This window comes from Microtus oregoni, unplaced genomic scaffold, assembly GCF_018167655.1.
Source record: "Microtus oregoni isolate MIOR12 unplaced genomic scaffold, Mior012 000012F_ref0000307, whole genome shotgun sequence".
Lineage (NCBI taxonomy): Eukaryota > Metazoa > Chordata > Mammalia > Rodentia > Cricetidae > Microtus > Microtus oregoni.
Genome location: NW_024543071.1, coordinates 3,509,468 through 3,531,254, shown reverse-complemented (window position 1 = coordinate 3,531,254; position 21,787 = coordinate 3,509,468). Strand labels below are relative to the sequence as shown.

General features: G+C 44.0%; 1 protein-coding gene across 3 annotated transcripts in view; it reads left to right on the top strand.

Annotated features, from left to right (window-relative positions):
- Atrnl1 (attractin like 1) overlaps window positions 1-21,787 on the top strand; it is a 561,295-nt gene that overhangs the window by 195,224 nt on the left and 344,284 nt on the right. For all 3 annotated transcript variants that reach the window (XM_041661191.1, XM_041661190.1, XM_041661192.1), the window contains exons 25-26: window positions 635-696; window positions 20,526-20,604. In XM_041661191.1, coding sequence (XP_041517125.1) covers window positions 635-696; window positions 20,526-20,604 — 141 coding nt within the window. The remainder of the gene's footprint in view (window positions 1-634; window positions 697-20,525; window positions 20,605-21,787) is intronic.

The window sequence follows — 21,787 nt, the reverse complement described above, 5'->3', positions numbered from 1 at the left end:
TTAACAGTTCCTAAAGGAAGATGCCAGCACAGAACCTGTGACATTCACTGAAGCAGAGACATGCTTAGATACTTTTCTAGGTTCACTGTCAGGTTTATGTCTTATTAATGTGGAATTTTTAAATTAATTAGCATATTTCAACGTACAGAGAATAAAATTTATGCATATATGTATGTATTCCACTTTTGTGGACAAAGCTCTATTGGGGAAGAAAGTTTTCTTGGTTTCTTATAATGCAGTTGAGTTTCTTTCAAACAAGTAATTATCAGCTGTGTTAATTGAAAACACGATCATTACTAGATAAAGAACCCGAATGCCAGTTTCTGTTGGGCACATTTAGTATGTCACAGTATTTCACATGGAACACACAGCTCACATTTATGATTTAATTTAATAATAGATCTTAACTGCTTAGTATCATAATCTATAGAATGGTCATCATTAGTAATTAATAATTAGTAGTTAATAATTTCGTATTCTAGGTAAAGTTTTCATGTATGTATTTTATTTATGGTATGGTAATTCCAGCTGCTTTGCTGAGTTATAAATATCATTATATGTACTGTGAAACATCACCATGTTTTGAAGAGTTTCGGCTCAGCAAGTTCAAGCTTTCTTGTGTTTTGATTTGCAGATTGCGTTTTCCCAGCACAACACCATCATGGACCTCGTGCAGTTCTTCGTCACCTTCTTCAGGTAACTGGCTTTGCTGTGTGTGCACGTGTGCATGTGTTTGAACATGTGTGTGTGTGCGGGCCTGTGCTTGTGTGCATGTGTGCGTGTGTGTGCGTGTGCCTGTGCCTATGCGTATGCCTGTGTGCATGTGTGTGTTTCTTCAGGAAACTGGTTTTGTTGACTGTGTGTGTGCATGTACATGTGTGTGTGTGTGCGTGCCTGTGCTTGTGTGCATGTGTGCGTGTGTGTGCGCGTGCCTGTGCCTATGCGTATGCCTGTGTGCATGTGTGTGTTTTGTCAGCAAACTGGCTTTGTTGACTGTGTGTGTGCATGTACATGTGTGTGTGTGTGTGTTTTTTCTGTCAGATTATTCGTCAGTTGCTTACCTTACTCTTCTTTTCCTTGAACGCGTGTGTCCCATAGGGCAGCTGGGTCGTACTGGTGATGTAGTCTGTGAGATTTTTTTATACCACTTTGTGCCCACTGGACTCAGTAGGAAGACATCAGTTTGCCTTCTCCTTTCACATAAATAACTCAGACTACTTTAATTAATGAAATTAGTAGCACACATTCCTCATGGATTAGTTAGATCTTCTAGAGTTGAATCAATTCAATTCTTAATTGACTAATTATGTGTGCTTGCTGACGTGTTGAATGTGTGGTAAGAAAACATGGTTCTGCCTTGAAGGGTCCCTAAGCTAGAAGCACTGTAATTGCCTTTGGATGGAACCATGTCCCCAGATCTTGACTACTGTTATATATTAAAGCACGTTTTATTTTGATATAAGAATTTTTAATGCAAGTTTTCTCATTTTTTTATATCTATCCCCATTTCCACTCCTTCCTCTCATCCCTTCCAAACCTCCTCCTCTCCCATCAACTCCTCAGAGAGGGTAAGACTTCCCACGGGGAGTCAACAAAGTCTGACACATCACTTTGAGGCAGGACTGATGCTTTCCCTACTGTATCTAGACTGAGCAAGGTTTCCCTCCAAAGAGAATGGGCTCCAAGAAGCCAGTTCAAGCACTAGGGATAAATCCTGGTCTCACTGCCAGTGGCCCCACAGACTGCCTAAGCCTCACAACTGTCTTCCAGATTCATAGGGCCTAGTTTGGTCCTGTGCAGGTTCCCCAGCTGTCAGTCCAGAGTCAGTGAGCTCCCCCTAGCTCAGGTCAGCTGTTTCTGTGGGTATCCCCATCATGGTCTTGACCTCTTTGCTCATGTTATCACTCCTCCCTCTCTTGGGCTGGTCTTCAGATGCTGGGACCAGTGCTTCTCTGTGGATCTCTGCATCTGCTTTCTTCAGTTGCTCGTTGAAGACTTTATGATGACCATTAAGATGGTCCTTAAGATAAAAGGAATTCCAAACTTAAACATCTTTAGAAAATGCTCTGTATTATAATGTTACATGGACAACTGTGGGTTGATTTTTTTTTTTTAACTGACATTACTTTTTCTCAAAGAGAGCAGGGTTCTTAGTCCCAGAGCATGCAGACCAGGGCATCTTATTTTCATTCACGTGGTTATAAATGAAGGAACCCTGGGCTTGGGGAAGATACTGTTCCAGGTGGGGCAGCCGTCCAGGCGGGGCAGCCGTCCAGGCGGGGCAGCTGTGCTGAGACCTCACATCAGCCCTACTGTGAACCTTTTCCTGGAGGTGCAGCTCGGGGCTGCCCTCCAGGACCTGTGCAGATTAGACAACTACGGCTCCTCTCCTGAGGTGCAGCCCTCACCCTGCTACAGCGTTAGCCGGCTGCAGCAGGAGCTTCACTCAGCCCCAAGCTTGTCTGGGTAACTCAAGCACCTCACCCTGTTCCCAATGCCAGGCAATCATTCGCTTGGGGATCTTGTCGGGGTCCACACTGGTTCTTGTATCTTCTCCACTGGAGTCTACAAATACTTCCAGTTAAGAGACAGACAGTAAACTCTTCAAATATTTACATGTGTACCATATCCTTGCATCTATGTAACATGTTTGCAGTGGAGCCAAGAGCCGTGGCAGTCCACGGGAGTGGTACTGAGCCAGGAAACATCTGTGGACCAATTGATTTTTCCAGCTTTTGAGCTAGCTCATGCCTGAAGTATGTTTAATAACCAAAAGCATCTCTGGGATGGTCCTCTCTGTCATCCACGAACGGACTGTTCTTTATAATTGAGCTGCAATCTGCTTACCACAATCTCTTCTGATTCATCGATAGGGCCTTAATCCCATGTCTCATCGCTCATCTCCACGGCCAGGCAGGGATTGAAATGCTTTCCTCCCTTTTCACCTTCTCTGCTCATTTCCTATGTGTTCAAAATCGTTGTCACGCTAGGCCCTCTGCTCTGAAAGCCACGATGTTTGTCTGTGTGCCCAGTAGCACTGATGGTTAACACTTCATACCGTGAGCACATTTACCCAGCACCGGTGTGGGAGGGTCAGGCCTGCTTTCCACATTTCCCTTAAAGGTGAACCTCGGAGAGGCATTCATGGTTTATGAGTTTGTTCCCGAGAATAAAACGAACATTAAGGTTAGTAACAGAGATTCGGTGTATGTTCAGAAAACACTAGGAGTTATGATTGAATGAGCAATATTTAAGACATTAAAATTAAAACCCTTGATATAAATTAGTATGGACCAACATATACTAGAATATTCAGTTATGTGTGAAAATTCACAGGTGAATGAATTTGCGTCGAAAGTATTTAGATATTTGAGGTTTGGAGCTTCTGAATTTGTGTACATACATTTAAATTCATTGGTCTTTTATTAAGGAGAAGAAAGCTAGTTCAGTGTATATCATATATTAGAGATGACTCCCTTTATCAGGCTGCCACTACAGGCAAAGTGAATTATAATATTCTAATCACTGTGTGTGATCGAATATGTTTGGTGGGCTCTTTGTCATTTAAATTTCTTCTAGTAGTGAAATGTAAATTAGATAATTTAAAATCATCTCATTGTTAGGAAAATGCATAGGCAGAATATTTTGAAGTTCATTAACTTAACTTTTTTAGAAGACCACCACTAAATTTGAAACAAGTTAAAGTTTATGGACTTCCCTGTCAAGCCAGCCTGCCTCTGCCCCTGTTGCTATTTGGGGCCAGGCACCGGGTCAGCCTGAGTGGATGAGCCAGTTCATGCTTAGTCAGCTTGCTAGGGCCGCTTCTGACACACTGTATCATGGGTTTTTGTTTTGTTTTATTTTGTTTTGTTTTACCTCCTTATTCTGGAGACTTCTGGTGGCAAACGCAATTGAGCAGGGACCAGGAAAATCATTTATAGGCACGGCTTGGCTCTGATCTTGGCTCTTGTGCTGTCTTAAGTAGGCCACCCATCTCCTTCGAATCTCAGTCATTTCATATTTATAGGTTCTAAGGAACTTTTTTATTGCTTTTTGGGAATGTGATAAAATATTTTAGTAAATTATTACACAAATGAAAGTTATTTCTATGATATTTTTCCCTTATGTGAAATGGAATAACAAATATTTCTTAATCTCAAAAATCTGTATTATTTAAGGAAGTAAGTTATATAGAAATATGGCAGGCATGTTTTTAATGGTGCCACGAATTCCCATTGTGCACCGGGGGTAGCTAATATCTGAACCAGGTTGTAGCCATCTTGGAAGTTGTCAATGTTTTTCCTACTTGATTTATAAGCTGGGGATGGAATTAGTTACTGAACCACACACACCCGTCTAACCTCACCCTGAAAGGCCAGGGAGGTTACTGCTAGGTGGGTTCATAGACATGTGTCCCTACTGTGAGCCACAGTTCAGCTAGAATTTTACCTCCTCCGCCCTCTCAACACTGAACTCCAATAAGAAGCCACGGTGATGCTGTAGGTCTTAGGTAACTGAAATTTCTCTTCTCAGATACATTTCTTCCGTGTGCTGGCTGGTTCTGTGTCAACCTGACACAAGTCAGAATTGTCTGAAAGGAGCTTGGAACCGTGGTAGAGAAAATGCCTTCCTGAGCTCCGGATATAGAACTTTTTAAATTCTTGATTGATGGGGAGGGCCCAGCCCCTTGTGTATGGTGTCATCCCTGGGCTGGTGGTCCTGGGATCTATCAGACAGCAGGCTGAGCGAGGCAGAGGCAGCTCCCCTCCTTGACCTCTGCATCACCAGCTCCTGCCTTGATGATGAACTCCTATATGAAACTTTGAGTGAAATAAACACGGGTGTACACCTATGTGTATACGTGTGTGTGTGATGATTACCCTGTGTACACCTATGTGTACACAGGTATGTGATGATTACCCTATGTACTCCTATGTGTATACGTGTGTGTGATGATTACCCTGTGTACACCTATGTGTATACGTGTGTGATGATTACCCTGTGTACACCTATGTGTATACGTGTGTGTGTGTGATGATTACCCTGTGTACACCTATGTGTACACATGTGATGATTACCCTGTGTACACCTATGTGTATACGTGTGTGTGATGATTACCCTGTGTACACCTATGTGTACACATGTGATGATTACCCTATGTACTTCTATGTGTATACGTGTGTGTGATGATTACCCTATGTACTCCTATGTGTACACATGTGATGATTACCCTATGTACTCCTATGTGTATACGTGTGTGTGATGATTACCCTGTGTACACCTATGTGTATACATGTGTGTGATGATTACCCGGTGTACACACCTATGTGTATATGTGTGTGATGATTACCCTGTGTACTCCGATGTGTACACGTGTGTGATGATTACCAGCGGTGCACCTAGGTGTATACGTGTGTGTGTGTGTGATGATTAGTTTTGATTGTCAAATCGACACAATATGAAATGCCCTGAAGGGGCAGAGGGAGCACAGGAACAAGCAAGAAATGCTGGCTGTCCAGAAACTGTCCTCAAAATGAACCCCGTGAGCAGGGGTAGACCCTTGTGCCCTACGGTGTCAAGGCATTCCTGTGAGGGGTTATGTCGATTTCTGTTCTTTGCTCTAGGGAGACTCACCCTCATGTGGGCACCAACTTTTCCTGGGTTCTGTACCGAGTAAGACGGAAAGACTGAGTGAGCAGTGGCTCACACGCGTGGATCTGTTGCTGTAGTGCACTGTGGCTCACACGCGTGGATCTGTTGCTGTAGTGCACTGTGGCTCACACGCGTGGATCTGTTGCTGTAGTGAACTGTGGCTCACACGCGTGGATCTGTTGCTGTAGTGCACTGTGGCTCACACGCGTGGATCTGTTGCTGTAGGTCTTGACTGTAGATGTTGGTTGCCTGCTACTTCACGTTCCTGCCACTCTGACCTTTCTAGAGGAAAACAGATTTGTGACCAAATTGGCCCTTTCTCCCTTAGTTGCTTCTGTTAGGATTTTTTTTTTGTCAAACAATAGGGAGCAAAACCAAGATGGATATATACTTAAGTTATGACGGGGATCAATTTATAACCTTTCAAGTTGTTTCATGGTTCCTCCTAAGGGCTAGCCTGCTGGTTTAGTTAGTGTATTCTGGATTTGAATGAGCTTGGCTGGGACTGAGCAGAGGGTCCTGACTTCACAGAGACTCCTGGGACCGAGCATAGGGTCCTGACTTCACAGAGTCTCCTGGGACCGAGCATAGGGTCCTGACTTCACAGAGACTCCTGGGACCGAGCATAGGGTCCTGACTTCACAGAGTCTCCTGGGACTGAGCAGAGGGTCCTGACTTCACAGAGACTCCTGGGACCGAGCAGAGGGTCCTGACTTCATAGACTCCTTGGTGCTCTGTCGTGTCCCTTTAAACAAACGATGTTACAAAGCACTGTTGCTGCCTGACCTCTTACTGTGCCTCAAAGGAAACAGTGCTTTGTTTCTTGTGGGTCGGTGTGAAGCTTTCATGTATGTGTGTGCACCCCGTGCCTGCCTGGTGCCCATTGAGGCTAGAGAGAGCAGGGGATCCCTTGGAACTGGAGTCAATTGTGAGCCACCATGTGGAAGTAGGGGGTCAAGTCTGGGTTCTCCAGAAGGTCAGTCATCTCTTCAGGCCCAGGACACAAGTCTTCATGAACCATGACAGCTAATCTTTGTGGACCTCTTCCATAATTTTGATAATTCTGGCTCTTGTATTTGGCTGTGAATGAATCTATTATTTTGGAGACCCATTTCATCATGGCAGTAACCACCGTAGTCCTATGTCTGTCTGCTCTTTTCAGCTCTGGTCTGCAGAAGAAAGCCAACAAACTTCTTCACACATTAATGGCTCACTCACCAACGTATACCACTGACCAGGTAGACTGTGCAGACTCTAGGCCTGCCCATGGCACGTAACTGCTGGCTGGTTCTTCTGGTTTTCCGGCACTGTCTCTCCCAGCATACTCCTGTCTTATATGCAGGTTTCCCCTCTTCCGCCCTCAGGGTAACTCGTGAGGTTCAGTTTTGCCCGTATATGTCACTCCTTTCCCCAGGCCTCTGAGACTCATTCCGTGTCACGCTGTGGTATCCCCTGAAGTCCCAAGTTAGACTTTATATTGCTCATGTTTCTGAAATTTCGCAGTGAAACCCTTGGATTTCTTTTCATCGAATTCCTATATTTTTGCCATCATCAGATAACCTCCCAAATCCCATATTTCTGTTGCTTTTGGTAAAACATTTGAGCAAATTCCTGTACCTAGTTTAGCTCTTACTGTCTCAAATGGGCAAGGCTATTGCGTTAACTTTATTGATCAAGTGGTCACGGGACCAAACGGTGACAGCTTGTGAGGCCAGCTGCCTCAGCGAGAGGGGAGCCCGCTCGTCTTCCGGCATGACACAGTGCTGCTTACTCGGAAGGAGGGCAGCGAGCCACCATCACAGGCACGCACTGCAGGAGTGACTGAGCTGTCTGTCCCTGTCTGTCTTCCCATCCTTGAGCTGGAAGTGTTTTGACCAAGTTTCCCATTATCCTTTAGGCACCAGCACGGCAGCCATTAGACCATCAGCCTGTTGCTCACCCATGTTTTGACTCTAGTGTTTGGTCCATAGTGTCTGCGTTCTCTCTCAGTACCCACTGAAGGCACCTCTACCATATGACTGCAATCATGCATTCCACTCTTTGGAGGGTGTTTCTCCACCCCCTTTTCAAATGCGTAAACCACTTAGCGCTCCAACAGCTGTCATTCTGAGAACTCTTTTCAAGCCATCAGCTGTGAACTCTTTAGCAATGTAAGCTTCTGCCAGAAAACACCCTTGCTGTGTGAGCCAGCGCGAATGGTGAGTTTTCTCCAAGGCCCCTCTTACCTCTCACTTTCTCAAGTCACAAATCCTCTGGGTTGACAAGCAGAAGGTTTTTTGGTGACAGTCCCTTAAAGGAGTCGGAGGGAGTAGCGCATCGTCATTCTGCTACGCTGATTGGTCTGTATTAGAGGCCCTTTCTGCATCTGTTGAGATGGTCATTTGCTGATTTCCATTGCATGAGCTGTCCTTGTATGCCCGAGGTGATGTCTGGGGTCCCCATTCCTGCATTGCAGCAGAAGCAGGCACATCTCTGGGGGTCCTTTCCTGGTAGAGGCATACACACCCAGACTTCTGCCTCCTGGAGCGCTGCGCTCTTCTGACTTGAAGTTGATTTCCCCATCTTGAGGTGCTCTAGAGGCCATGACATTTCTGTAGGCCATGACAGTTTAGTCCATGATATTCCCTCTGGATTCAGGGTATGAGGGTATATCAGGAACTTTTGTCTGCAGGGTTACCAAACTGCCAGCCCAGAATATTTCATAGTATATTATTTCTTTGTTGATCATTTGATAGGTATTCTAGTTTTCCCACTATAGCTATCTTGAGTAATGTCGCTATGAGCATTTGTCCATAATTGTATAATCCCAGTTTATTTAAACGGTAGTTTTTGTTTCCTGCCTGTCCTGTGACTGCTTCTAAGTAATCACTCAGAGACTTAATATTAATTACAAACTGCTTGACTGAACAGCTCAGGCTTATTACTAACTAGCTCTTTTCTTATAAATGAACCCATTTCTATTAATCTATGTTTTGCCATGTGTCTTGTGGTTTTACCTGTGCTCTAATATGTCTTGTTTCTCCTGTGGCTGGCTGGCATCTCTCTCAACTCTGCCTGTCTTACTCCCTTAATTCAGTTTGACTTTCTCGTCTAGCTTGATTCTGCCTTGCTGTAGGCCAAAGCAGCTTTATTACCCAGCGATGAGAGCAACATGTATTCGCAGCACACAGAAGGGCTATCCCACAGCACACAGGAGGGCTATCCGACAGCACACAGGAGGGCTATCTATCCCACAGCGCACAGAAGGGCTATCCCACAGCGCACAGGAGGGCTATCCCACAGCACACAGAAGGGCTATCCCTCAGAATGCAGGAGGGCTATCCCACAGCACACAGGAGGGCTATCCCACAGCACACAGGAGGGCTATCCCATAGCACACAGGAGGGCTATCTATCCCACAGCGCACAGAAGTGCTATCCCACAGCGCACAGGAGGGCTATCCCACAGCACACAGAAGGGCTATCCCTCAGAATGCAGGAGGGCTATCCCACAGCACACAGGAGGGCTATCCCACAGCACACAGGAGGGCTATCCCACAGCACACAGGAGGGCTATCTATCCCATAGCACAGAGGAGAGCAATCCCACGGCACATAGGAGGGCTATCCTACAGCACACTGGAGGGCTATCCCTCAGAATGCAGGAGGGCTATCCCACAGCACACAGGAGGGCTATCCCACAGCACACAGGAGGGCTATCTATCCCACAGCACACAGGAGGGCTATTTATCCCACAGCACACAGGAGGGCTATCTATCCCACAGCACACAGGAGGGCTATCTATCCCACAGCACACAGGAGGGCTATCTATCCCACAGCACACAGGAGGGCTATCCCACAGCACACAGGAGGGCTATCCCACAGCACACAGGAGGGCTATCCCACAGCACACAGGAGGGCTATCTATCCCACAGCGCACAGGAGGGCTATCCCACAGCAGTTTATGATCAGAGTTACTTGTCACACATTGTTTCAGATGGTTTCTGAAGATGCGCTCCCTTGCTGTATTATCAGCAAGGATGAGAAATCTCTGAGAATGGTCTCACTGCTATGAGTTACTGTGTTTTTCTATTTCTTATATCTGTGTTACTGGGTACAGAGTGGAGAGAGGTGTAGATTAAAATTTTAAGTAGAAGAATCTTAAAGGTTTCAAAAGCAAAACATAAAGCCACTCAAGCATTAGAAAAACAAACACAGCAAAGCTTCCCGTCGAGGTGACCACACAGAGTTAATGTAGTCCCTGAGACCTGAGGATAAAGGCACACGATCATGCTGTTTATACAATTTGTAAACAGAAAAAAAGTAGTAATGTGCATCTTCAAAGGACAAGAAATAAAGGTAAATCATTAATACGCACAATCCTCGACATGACCCAGAAGTATTCGACAGGATTACAAACAGAGCAAGTATAAAGAGCATTGAGAAGGACGAACGCAGTATCTGGTGTGTCTGTGAGTTCAGACGGTGGTTACGCTAATGTCAAGGAGACCCAGGCTCTGGACCTCCCTACGTAAAATCCATAAACAAACATACTGTATTAGAAATTGACCCTAGAATTCTCTCCCTGGCTTCCTGACGGAAGAAAATGGATGTTTATGCCTTGCTGGGTCTCATAAATCAGCGTGTTTAATATGATGTGTATAAGCTGGTGACCGTGCAGTTTATAGTGGTTTAAACCAGCGTTCCATACATTATCCACAGGGTTGAGGTTTCACACCAGTGGCGAAAGCAGACAGTCTGTCAGTAACTTCACACTGATCCTGAATAGCCATGTAAAAGTCAAAACCGTCCTGCCCCTCAGTGAGCTTGCTGTCCTGTCAGCCGCCCCTTGTCCACGAGTCCCTAGGTCTTTATACTGGTCAAGATCTGCCTCATGCTGTGCTGCACTGCATGCCCTACCGTGTGCCTCACTGCATGCCCTACCGTGTGCCTCACTGCATGCCCTACTGTGCGCTTCACTGTGTGCCTCACTGCATGCCCTACCGTGTGCCTCACTGCATGCCCTACTGTGTGCCTCACTGCGTGCCCTACTGTGCGCTTCACTGTGTGCCTCACTGCATGCCTCATGCTGTGCCTCATTGCATGCCCTACTGTACGCCTCACTGCATGCCTCATGCTGTGCCTCACTGCATGCCCTACTGTGTGCCTCACTGTGTGCCTCACCCCGTGTCCCATTCCACGCCTTACTTCATGCCTCACCGCAGCTACTTAGGACTCGGCTGACTGTCCCTCTCTACTTAATCTCCCGCCAACCCGAATTCTACCACAGCCATTGTGCTGTAGTCAGTTTCTAAGGCATGATTTAAAGTATGGAAGTTGACTATTTAAAACTACTTTCGTGTTTGTGATCAGATGGTGGCGTCAGGTTCCTCTGTGGCCTGATCCAGTTACTGGTTTCACCTCAGCTCATCAGCCCCATTCCAGTTAATTCTGTGTGTGTCCTAGTTGGGTGTGAGGACTTGATTGTTGGTCTCTTTGTTTGCTGTCATTTGAGCATGTTCACCTTCATTTTCAGTTATGTGCAGTAAGTTCCAGTGTTGTTCTCAAACCCCGGAGAACTCCATCACTGGCCTCTGCTTTGCAGCCGGCTTGCCTCTTACCCAGGCTGACCTGTTCTTTGCTTCATTCCCTGTGCTGTCTCGCTGGCTTCTTCCCCGCAGCACGTCTCAGTTGAGATTTGTCCAAGTTGGTGTTCCAGTCAGTGGCCTGATTGCTCATTCATTGCTGGATTAGTGTTTTGTTTACGGATTTATCACTGTATTCACCCACTGAGAGATAGATGCTTTCTGGCCATTATGAATAAAGTGTCAGGAAACAAAATATTTTCTTTATGGTTGATATGGCCACAAGTTTTTATTCCTCTAGGATGGCTTCTTAGAAGTAGAGTTGTGGGTCAGAGTTTACAGCACATTCATCTTCTCAGTACTTGCTGGGATTTTAGAACGGCAGCATCTGTTCAGTTAAACTGTGAAGCTGGAGGGCTCCAGTGTTCACGTCTTTACCAGGGCTTGGCCTGACACTGTGCGCGCCCACACACACACACACACACAGCATGTCTGTGACACATACATGACGGCACACGCAGAGCATGTCTGTGATACATATGTCATGGCACACATACGTGATGACATCCTGTGATCTCATTCACCTTTCTCAAATAAGCGATACCATATAAGCCACTGGTAATTTTTTTTGTTCTTTTTAGCCGTCCTTTTGTCTTCTTTGAGGAAGTTCTTTTCAAATCTTTTGCCCATCTTTTGTTCATTTACGTTTTTATTACTGAATATTTATTATACATTATATATTTGAAGTCTAAGTCTTTGCCATGTATATTATTTGCAAAGATTTCAATCTTTGGATTGCCTTTTATACTATTTTTTTCCTGGTTTTTGGGACAGGGTTTCTCTGTAGCTTTAGTGCCTGTCCTGGAACTGGCTCTTGTAGACCAGGCTGGCCTCCAACTCATGGGTCCGCCTGCCTAGTGCTGGGATTAAAGGTGCGTGCCATGACCGCTCCGCTAAAAGTAAGTTTTTTAAATTTTGTTTTTAGTGTTAGAACAAAAGATTCGTTTGGTATTATTTATAAATTAATAAAAAATAAAATAAAATATAAATGAAATATCACTACAAAAAAAAAAAGAACAAAAGATTCCTCCCAGCTCAAAGTTTCTAAGGGTTTTGTATTTTTATTTTGTATATTTAGGGTTATGTTTTTTGACAGCCATTTTTGTTGTTGTTTTTTATTACAATTTAGCTAAAGTTCATTGTTTTTATGTAGCTTTTAATTTCTTATAGCCCGACTTGTTGAAAAGACTGGCCTTTCAACACGTGTGAGCCTCTGTCTCAGGGAACCTTTCTGAGCACCCCACCACCACCACTGAAGTTCAGTGTCAGGATTTGTTAGCCTCCTCCAGGGCTGTAAATTATACTCTTGGAGGTCAGTAGGCAGAGCAGAGAGGACGACCAGACTTTGAAATATGAGTGACCTGATTGGAAGGTCACCAGTTTCCCCAGGGGTCTCCTCTGGCCTAAAATATTAAAGCTTCAACATGAACCTGAGTACCATCACCCACACATGGCAGAGGTTACCATCGCCCACACCTGACAGCGGTTACCACTGCCCACACAGGACAGTGGTTACCACTGCCCACACAGGACAGCGGTTACCATCGCCCACACATGACAGCGGTTACCATTGCCCACACATGACAGCGGTTACCATTGCCCACACATGCCAGCAGTTACCATCGCCCACACATGACAGCGGTTACCACTGCCCACACATGACAGCGGTTACCACTGCCCACACATGACAGCGGTTACCATCGCCCACATGACTGTAGTCATGACAGTGGTTGTCATCACACACACATGCCAGCGGTTACCATCACCCACACATGACTGTGGTTCCATCACCTAGAAGCACCATAGAAACACTGAGATGTTGCATTGTGATGCTGTAATCAAGTGTGCTGTCTGAATGACCTCAAACAAATGACACATTTAAGGAAGGATGTCTTCTGTAGCCTCAGGTGGAAATATCCCAAAGTGCTCAGAAAGGGTAGGAAGGGAAAGTAAGACTGTGCTATGTAATAGTGTAGGAACATGAAAAGGAACAAAGTAATGTCACAGGAGCAGTGTGGACAACAGGATGTAGTGTGGTGGAAACTGAATAAAAAGAATAAAGACTTTCAGATTCCATTGGTATAAAATCCAGAAATGGGAAACTAAGCTTTGTGATTAAATCAGTTTGATTTGAGTGGGAGAGAATGGGTTCACCTGTTCATCTATGTGGGTGGTTGTTACATGAGCGCATTGTCTGGTAATTTGATAGCTATATACTTTTTATTTCTCTTTTTATGTTACAGACCATTGGATTATAGATGATTTGAAAAAAAACATGTATTTGCTTTAAAATGCCAAAGGAATTCTTTGACCAAAGCTTTTATCTGACTGCCTGGTTTCAAGCGATGTAATTCTAAACCAACCCAGTATAGCAGAAACACCATGTTCATTGATCTGTGTCACAAGTTTGAGTTTATTAGATATCACCCAGATTAGTTGCAGTCCAGACACATCAAGGAATACTGTTCTCCATGTTAGCCTTCCTAATCCTCGGCCAGGCGGGTCTTCAGGGTGCGCACGTGTCCACATGCTCTGTGGATGTGAAAAAATCTCATGTTCTGGGAGACTTAGCTGTATTTCTTCGTGAATTTTAAAGGAGTTTACTGTGTTGTATGGGTTCTTGCCCATTCTTAATTTATTCTGTCAACGTGACTATATGACAACCATTTGATTTGAGAGAGATCGGCCCCTCATCAGCTTCATGGAGGACTAAAGCTCCTTAGTACATCTTTAATGGTTGATAGGAGTGGGTATACCTGCCACAGTGTGAGAGAAGGTGCTGTGGTACTGGAATCAGTTCTTAAAAGGACAAAAAAGTCTGAGATTAAAGTTGACTTACAGCAAAATATATATTCTAGACATTCCTATTATCTGTCTACCTATCATCTGTGTGTCTTCTGCATCCGAAATTAGACATTCCTATCATCTATCATCTATCTGTCTGTTTGTATCTGAAATCAGACATTCCTATCATCTATCTGCCTATCATCTATCTTTCTGTCTGTCTGTCTGTCCGTGTATATCCGAGATCAGAACATTTGGACTTCGTCTGCCTTAACCCACAGCAGTCTGGGTGTCCTGAAGGACGGAGATGCATTGCCTCACAGATCTGAAGGCTGAATGGGTCCTGGTGCCAGCACTCTTGGTCTCTGATAAGGACCTTCAATGAGAGGGCAAATGGCCGGTTCCTTGTTCTTAACTTCTTGGCTTTTCTTTCACACTATGCAAGGCAAAGAGGGCATGTGAGTTCTCTGGTTTCTTTTCTTATGAGATCGTAAGTTTCTGTGAACTTTGTGTGAACCTAGACATACCTGGGAAGAAGGAATCTCAGTTGAAGAATTACCTTCTTCAGATTGGCTTGTGGCACCTCTTTGTAACAGTGTCTTAATTGCTAATTGATTCAGCAGGAGCCAGCTCACCTTGAGTATTTCATCCCAGGCAGGCAGGCAGGCCTGGGTTGTGTAACAAAGGCAGCTAAGCAGGCCAGTAGGTTGTGTTCCCTCATGGTCTTTGCTTTATTTCCTGCCTCCAGGTTCCTGCTTGGACTTTGCTCGATGTTGGGCTGTAACCTATAAACCCGTTAAACCCTTTCTGCCCCAAGTTACTTTTGGTTATGACGTTCATCAATAGAAAACGAACTGGGACAGACACTGACCTTCTGCTGGAGTTCCTACTTTATGGAACTTAAGTCCCTTTATGTTAACTTAAGTCCCTTCTTCAGGGCTTTGATACTAACATTTTGGGAGTATCAACAAATGTTCCCTCAGCTGCGATAGGGCAGCAGTAACGGCCCCAGTCATGATTGCCCCAGTTTTGCCCTGGCAAATCAGTGAGTTTATTTGGGGTTGCTTTCAGGAGCATGGGAACTTCTGAGGAAAACTCGCTCAGTCACCGTGAACCACTCGCAGAAGCTGGGGTAGGTGCCGGGCTCCAAGAGTCCCTCTCCCTAGCATTGCTAACTGCCTATGTAATCTTGGTGATAGACACAGCTCTGTGAGCTCCTCTCTACCTCAGGAGTGTGGGACTTAATGGGACCAATCTCATGGTCTCCTGTTGTCTGGATAGGTGCGTTCATACTGGCGAGTGTGTTTCAGACTCGTCTATGCTAGTTTCAGTTAGGTTTTCTATTACTTGTATTTGAAATTGTCTGACTGGTAGAGTATCCTAAGTGTACAAGGTAATTAATTATCCCTATTGAAAATGCTCGAGACCCCCCGTTCCACCCCATTTTGAAATACTTTCATATGTAATGAGATAGCTTGGTTATGGAACCCACTTCTAAACAAAAGGTTCATATGTTCTGTATATCTTACCTACACGGTCTGAAGGTAATTTTCTGCAATGTTGTTAGTGCACTCGTGTCTTCTTGGCGCTGTGTGAGGTCGGCTGTAAAGGGGAGCAGGCCAACACTTAGAAGCTGGGGTTCTGGAGCCTTCACTTCCAGGCCAGACTTTCTCTGTCTGCAGTCACCCTTCTTACACGCTAGTGTGCTGTGCAGGTTTTACAGTCAATGTATTGTTTCCCCAGTGACCCACATGGCTCATTTAATCTTCAGCTCTGAGCAGATGGGCAAATCGGCAAACCCAGATCCTCTATCATCCATCTCACACTTCCCAATTTGAGTTGGTTTGCTTTGTTAGCATTTCAGTCGGTGAGAGTAAAATCCTCGGGTGCGAGGGAATTGACAAGTCATTAGAAGCTATGTTTTGGGATGTTGGTTATTAAGGGAAGTTATTTTAAAAATACAACAAAGAGCCAGGCGGTGGTGGTGCACACCCTTAATCCCAGTACTTGGGAGGCAGAGGCAGGCGGATCTCTGTGAGTTCAAAGCCAGCCTGGTCTATAAGAGCTAGTTCCAGGACAGGCTCCAAAACTACATAGAAACCCTGTCTCGAAAAATCAAGACCAAAACAAAACAAATACCAAACCAAAACAAAACAGCAAAGTCCAGTATTTTAACACTGTACTACTTTCCAAGGTTTTCCAGTAAAATACAAGAATAATATGTGCAAACTAATTTTTAAGTATTTAATATCTATTGCTTATATTTGGTTAAGCTGCCACCTATTAATCATTGGGAATATCATTTCTCTTCTGCTGTGCCAGAGCTCCCTTTTGTCCCTGGGCCTGGTCTCAGTACAGACCCATGTCATACTGCAATGTGTGCTTCTAGCTCGATCAGCAGTTCTCAACCTGTGGGTCACAACTCACACAGGGTTTGCATATCAGAATTCCTGACTGTCAGGTATTAGATTGCTGTTGGCAGTAGTTTCTGCCCCATCCGGTCCCGCAGACGTTCAGTCCCAAAGAAACACACAGAGGCCTACATTAATTTTAAACTGGTTGGCCTAGTAGCTCAGGCTTCTTATTAACTAATTCCTACATCTTAAATTAGTCCATGATTCTTATTTGTGTTAGTCACATGGCTTGGTACCTTTTATCAGTAAGGCGTTCTCTTCTTTCTTCCTCTTGGTTTGGATGATGGCTACAGACTGAGCCTTTTCTCTTCCCAGAATTCTCCTGTTCTGGTCACCCTGCCTATACTTCCTGCCTGGCTACCGGCCAGTCAGCATTTTATTAAACTAATAGAAGTGACAATTCTTTACAGGGTACAAGAGCATTGTCTCATAGTACTATGGTGCACACACAATCCCACTTGGGTGTGGCCTCTTAATGGCTACTGGTGAAGGAATTTCTCCAGCACATCGCAATTCATAGCAAATGAGTTAATGAGGTAGGAATGAAGATAAGTTCATAGTTGAGGGTCACCGCAACATGGGGAACTGTATTAAAGGGTCGACACGTTAGGAAGGTTGAGAGCGGGTTCCCTAGATGATATTACTGGATATTCCATACTTTGTATTAGGAATGTTGTAAAAATAGTCACTGTGTACAGGTTATGTTTGAATTATTGCAGTATTTGTCCGTAAGTTTTCTTCTCACATCTAGTTGGCTTCTTTTTTGTTATTTCTGTTACTACTGCGTTCATTACATAGACGTGTTGAACCCCTAAGATTCTGGTGCTATAGAGCCACATACTTTTCTCTCCTCTCTTACTCTGCCCTGCTCACCCTTCCCTTTCTTCCCTTTCCGTCACTTCCCTCCCTCTCTGTCTTCCCCATCCCCACTCCATTCCCTGTCCCTCTTCTCCTCCTTTCTTCTCCCTTTTCTTGAGAGTCCCTGTATCTGGTCTCCTCAGTACCTATACCAGAATTTACAGAAGCCACTTTATGAGGAAGAAATCTCAGAGAAAGTTGCCAAAGCTGATTTTCCTCCTGTGTACAAATAGTGATGAAAATAAATCCAAGGATACAGATGTTTGATGCTACCCAGTGAACCCTTTGGTTTATCCATAAGGAGAAGCTAACGTAAAGACCAATAGATTTCAGTGAATTAACACAATCAACGTTTACTTCTCTGCTTGCAAAATGGAATGGACAGAATTACCATGCACAGCCCTGCCCCATGGCGCTTCCCTGAGAATTTAGGAACTGTAAATTCTGATTGTGGCTCCAGGATGTGTCACCAAAGGCCAGTGCCATGCCCTCCCTCCCTCTGACTGCAGCAGTCCAGGACAGGCTCAATAGCTAAAGTAAAACCCGTCTAAACAAACCACAAAAACAAAACAAAACAAAATCCCATTTAACTGAAATAAGAATGTCATAGGGAAAATAGCTTTTCCGTTAACACAGGTGAGCATAAAACTCAGCCGCGCTCGTCATGATTCCGAGCACCATCTTTAGCAAGCGCAGGGATTGCACAGGAGCCTCAGAGTCTTGCGGTCATAGAGTGAACCCCTCACAGCACTTGGTACTATTGCTCCTTGATAGAAGTCATTTTAGTCTGAGTTTGGAATGGCAATTTTGTGTCTTTTGTACTAAAATTTTTTTAAGGACATAATGATATTTCTGAAATTAATATGGACCCTCAGACTCTAAAGTACCAATTTCCAGCACTATTAATAACATTTACGCTACTAACCTGAGAGTAGCATGCGAAATACGGTTTCTATGGAAATAACTGAGATGCAGACAGAACTTCTCAACTTAGACAACTTTGGCAGTCTGAATATAAAATCATGGTGTGTGTGTGTGTGTGTGTGTGTGTGTGGTGTGTGTGTGTATGTGTGTATGTGTGTGTATGTGTGTGTATGTATGTATGTGTGTGGTGTGTGTGTGTATGTGTGTGTGGTGTGTATGTATGTGTGTGTGGTGTGTGTGTTTATGTGTGTGTGTGGTGTGTGTGTATGTGTGTGTATGTATCTGTGTGTGTATGTATGTGTGTGTGTATGTGTGTGTGTATGTATGTATATGTGTGGTGTGTGTGTGTGGTGTGTGTGTGGTGTGTGTATGTATGTGTGTGTGTGTGGTGTGTGTGTTTATGTGTGTGTATGTGTGTGTGTGGTGTGTATGTATGTATGTGTGTGTGGTGTGTGTGTGTATGTATGTGTGTGTGTGGTGTGTGTGTATGTGTGTATGTATGTGTGTGTATGTGTGTGTATGTGGTGTGTATGTGTGTGTGTGGTGTGTGTGTATATGTGTGTATGTATGTGTGTGTATGTGTGTGTATGTGGTGTGTATGTGTGTGTATGTGTGTGTATGTGTGTATGTATGTGTATGTGTGTGTATGTGGTGTGTATGTGTGTGTGTGGTGTGTGTATGTATGTGTGCTGTGTGTGTATGTGTGTGTGTGGTGTGTGTATGTATGTGTGTGTGGTGTGTGTATGTATGTGTGTGTGTGGTGTGTGTATGTGTGTGTGTGGTGTGTGTATGTATGTGTGTATGTGTGGTGTGTATGTGTGTGTATGTGTGTGTGTATGTATGTGTGTGGTGTGTGTATGTATGTGGTGTGTGTATGTATGTATGTGTGTGTGTGTGGTGTGTGTATGTGTGTGTGTGTGTGTGGTGTGTATATGTATGTGTGTGTGTGTGTGGTGTGTGTGTGTGTGGTGTGTGTATGTATGTGTGTGTGTGTTGTATATTTTAAGTCGTTAAGCAGCATCCCACAGTGCCAGCCAAATCATGACAATAAAATGCCCCTGGACATTAAACATGTCTCTTTAAGGTAAACCACACCTGGTGGGGAGCTGCTCAGCCAGAGGGTGCTGCGGAGGCTTTTTCAGATGTGTAAGGGTTTCAGAATGTAGCGGGCTGATTCAGATTTACTCAGAACGGAATTGGTGTGAAGTGGCCAAAATGATTCTATTTTCATCCTAGGAGTTAAGGAAATGTGGAAAGCACTGGCTTGTGAGTTAGCAGTTCCCAGATGATTGTTTAATTAGGTAAATTGCATACTTAGTCACTCTCAGAGTTTACCAGGGATTTCTTTTCTAGACGGGATTTTGAACTAAATAATCTCTTAAATCCTTTTTAATGATAAGATGCTGTAATTTTGACAGTACTAAAGATACAGATTTGCAAAATTAATCCCGTTTGTCTCCCTCAACCCCCCTGTCTCTGCCAGTTCTGTGACTAAGCACAGGGTCGTATACTAATGAGGAAAAATGTCTTCCCACCAAGCTCTGTGCCCAGACCAGAAGTCTGGTTTTGAGAAACAGAGAAGTTCATTATTCACGCTGATGTATTAGTTTTAAAAAATGCCCACTTGTTCATTTTTACTTTGTGGGAGGGGATGACTGCATGCCACAGTTACAAGTGGCTTCAGGTGACAGCCCTCAAGAGTTGGTTTTTGTCTTCCCTCAGGAGGGTTTCAGAAATCAAACTTGGGTCATCAGGGCGACAGCAAGCACCTTTGCTCAGGCCGTCCTGGAAGCCCCATTAACTGAACTTGAAGGGTTATCCCTAATTTAAAGAAGGAATCTAGAATGTAATCAACATTTGTTGATTTAAAATGGTTCAAAAAGGATGAAAGAAAACAAAATTACCTAAGAGATTTCAAAGAATGAATATTTCCCATTGTCGAATGAGGAATGAGTCTGTTGATAGGGAAAAGAACATTTAGTTAAAGTTCAGGAAAGTTTAGTTGAAGTAGTTTGCAGACTGTGTCCTCTAAAATATGATATGGTAGATAGATACTAATCATTATTATCCTGAGTGATCTTATTGGTATAGAAACCAGGAAAAAAATTTCAGTTCAAAAAGAAACAAGTAAGTTGATAATGAAGAAATTCTTTTAGGAAATATTTATCATGACATGTTTTCCTCTATATATTTAATCTACCTTATGTTATTTTCCTTTACTGCATATTTCAAGTGTATTTTGAACACATTTATCTGTGCTTTATTTTCTAGTTGCTTTTTATCCTTGCTGCTGGTGGCTGCTGTGGTTTGGAAGATCAAACAGACTTGCTGGGCCTCCCGACGGAGAGAGGTAGTGGTCCCATTATCTAATCTCTGTGAGGGTTTGAGCAGCCGTGGATCTTGGCTAATTCATGCATATGCTCTTTCAAGTACAGAGTTACCAAGCCATTTATACGTTAGCATTGGACAGTTCTATGTTTATAAAATTCCACAGTTGAGCTGGGCGATGGTGGCACACGCCTTTAATCTCAGCACTTGGGAGGCAGAGGCAGGCAGATCTCTGTGAGTTCGAGGCCAGGCTGGTCTACAAGAGCTAGTTCCAGCACAGCCAGTGCTGTTACACAGAGAAACTCTGTTTTGGAAAACAAAATAAAACAAAAAACAAACAAACCAAAAAAGAAATTCAGAGTTGACAACTACAATCGTTTAGGTCATTACATGTGCTCATGATAACTGTACTTCAGACAGGAGGTGAGCAGAGGCAGTCTCGTGGTGCTTTGCCTGTGCTAACAACGCTGACTGAGACTGTTAAGTGCCAGAAGAGCAAGGCCTCATTTGTCTTGTCTACATGATGATGCTCTCTCAGACACCGAGCTGCTGATTCTCCTTACGATTCAGGGTCAGCTCTGATGGACAGAATGTTAGTTTTTCTGCAGTGATTTCTTTTTTAACTTAGAATTCTTGTGCTTGTCTTAAGAAGTTGTGCTTTTCCAAATAGAAGGGGCGTTTAAAATGGGAATGACTTGAAAAGTCATGCGTTGGGTCTACCACAGAGCACTTACTTCTTATTATTTGAATCTTTGGGTCTCTTAAACCTGACTATACTTTTTAATAATATAATTTTAATATCAGACACCTATGATTATTACTCCTATTGAATAAGACACCTAAGAGTTCAAGGGCTCTAAAAAACCTACCAAGACTTCAGTTTTGATATTACCTCTTCTACTTGGCTTCCCTGGTAACTTACCCTTCACATAATATGAAACCTTTCTTTTGGACTATGCTAATGGAATGGAACAAGAAGGGGACATTGGCTCATGGAAGTCAACACCCTAGAAGGGAACAAGAAGGGGATACTGGTTCGTGGGTTCGTGGAAGTCAACACACTGGAAGGGAACAAGAAGGGGATACTGGTTCGTGGGTTCGTGGAAGTTAACACACTGGAAGGGAACAAGAAGGGGATACTGGTTCATGGGTTCGTGGAAGTCAACACACTGGAAGGTGAAGCATTAGCACTGGTTATTCTCTTT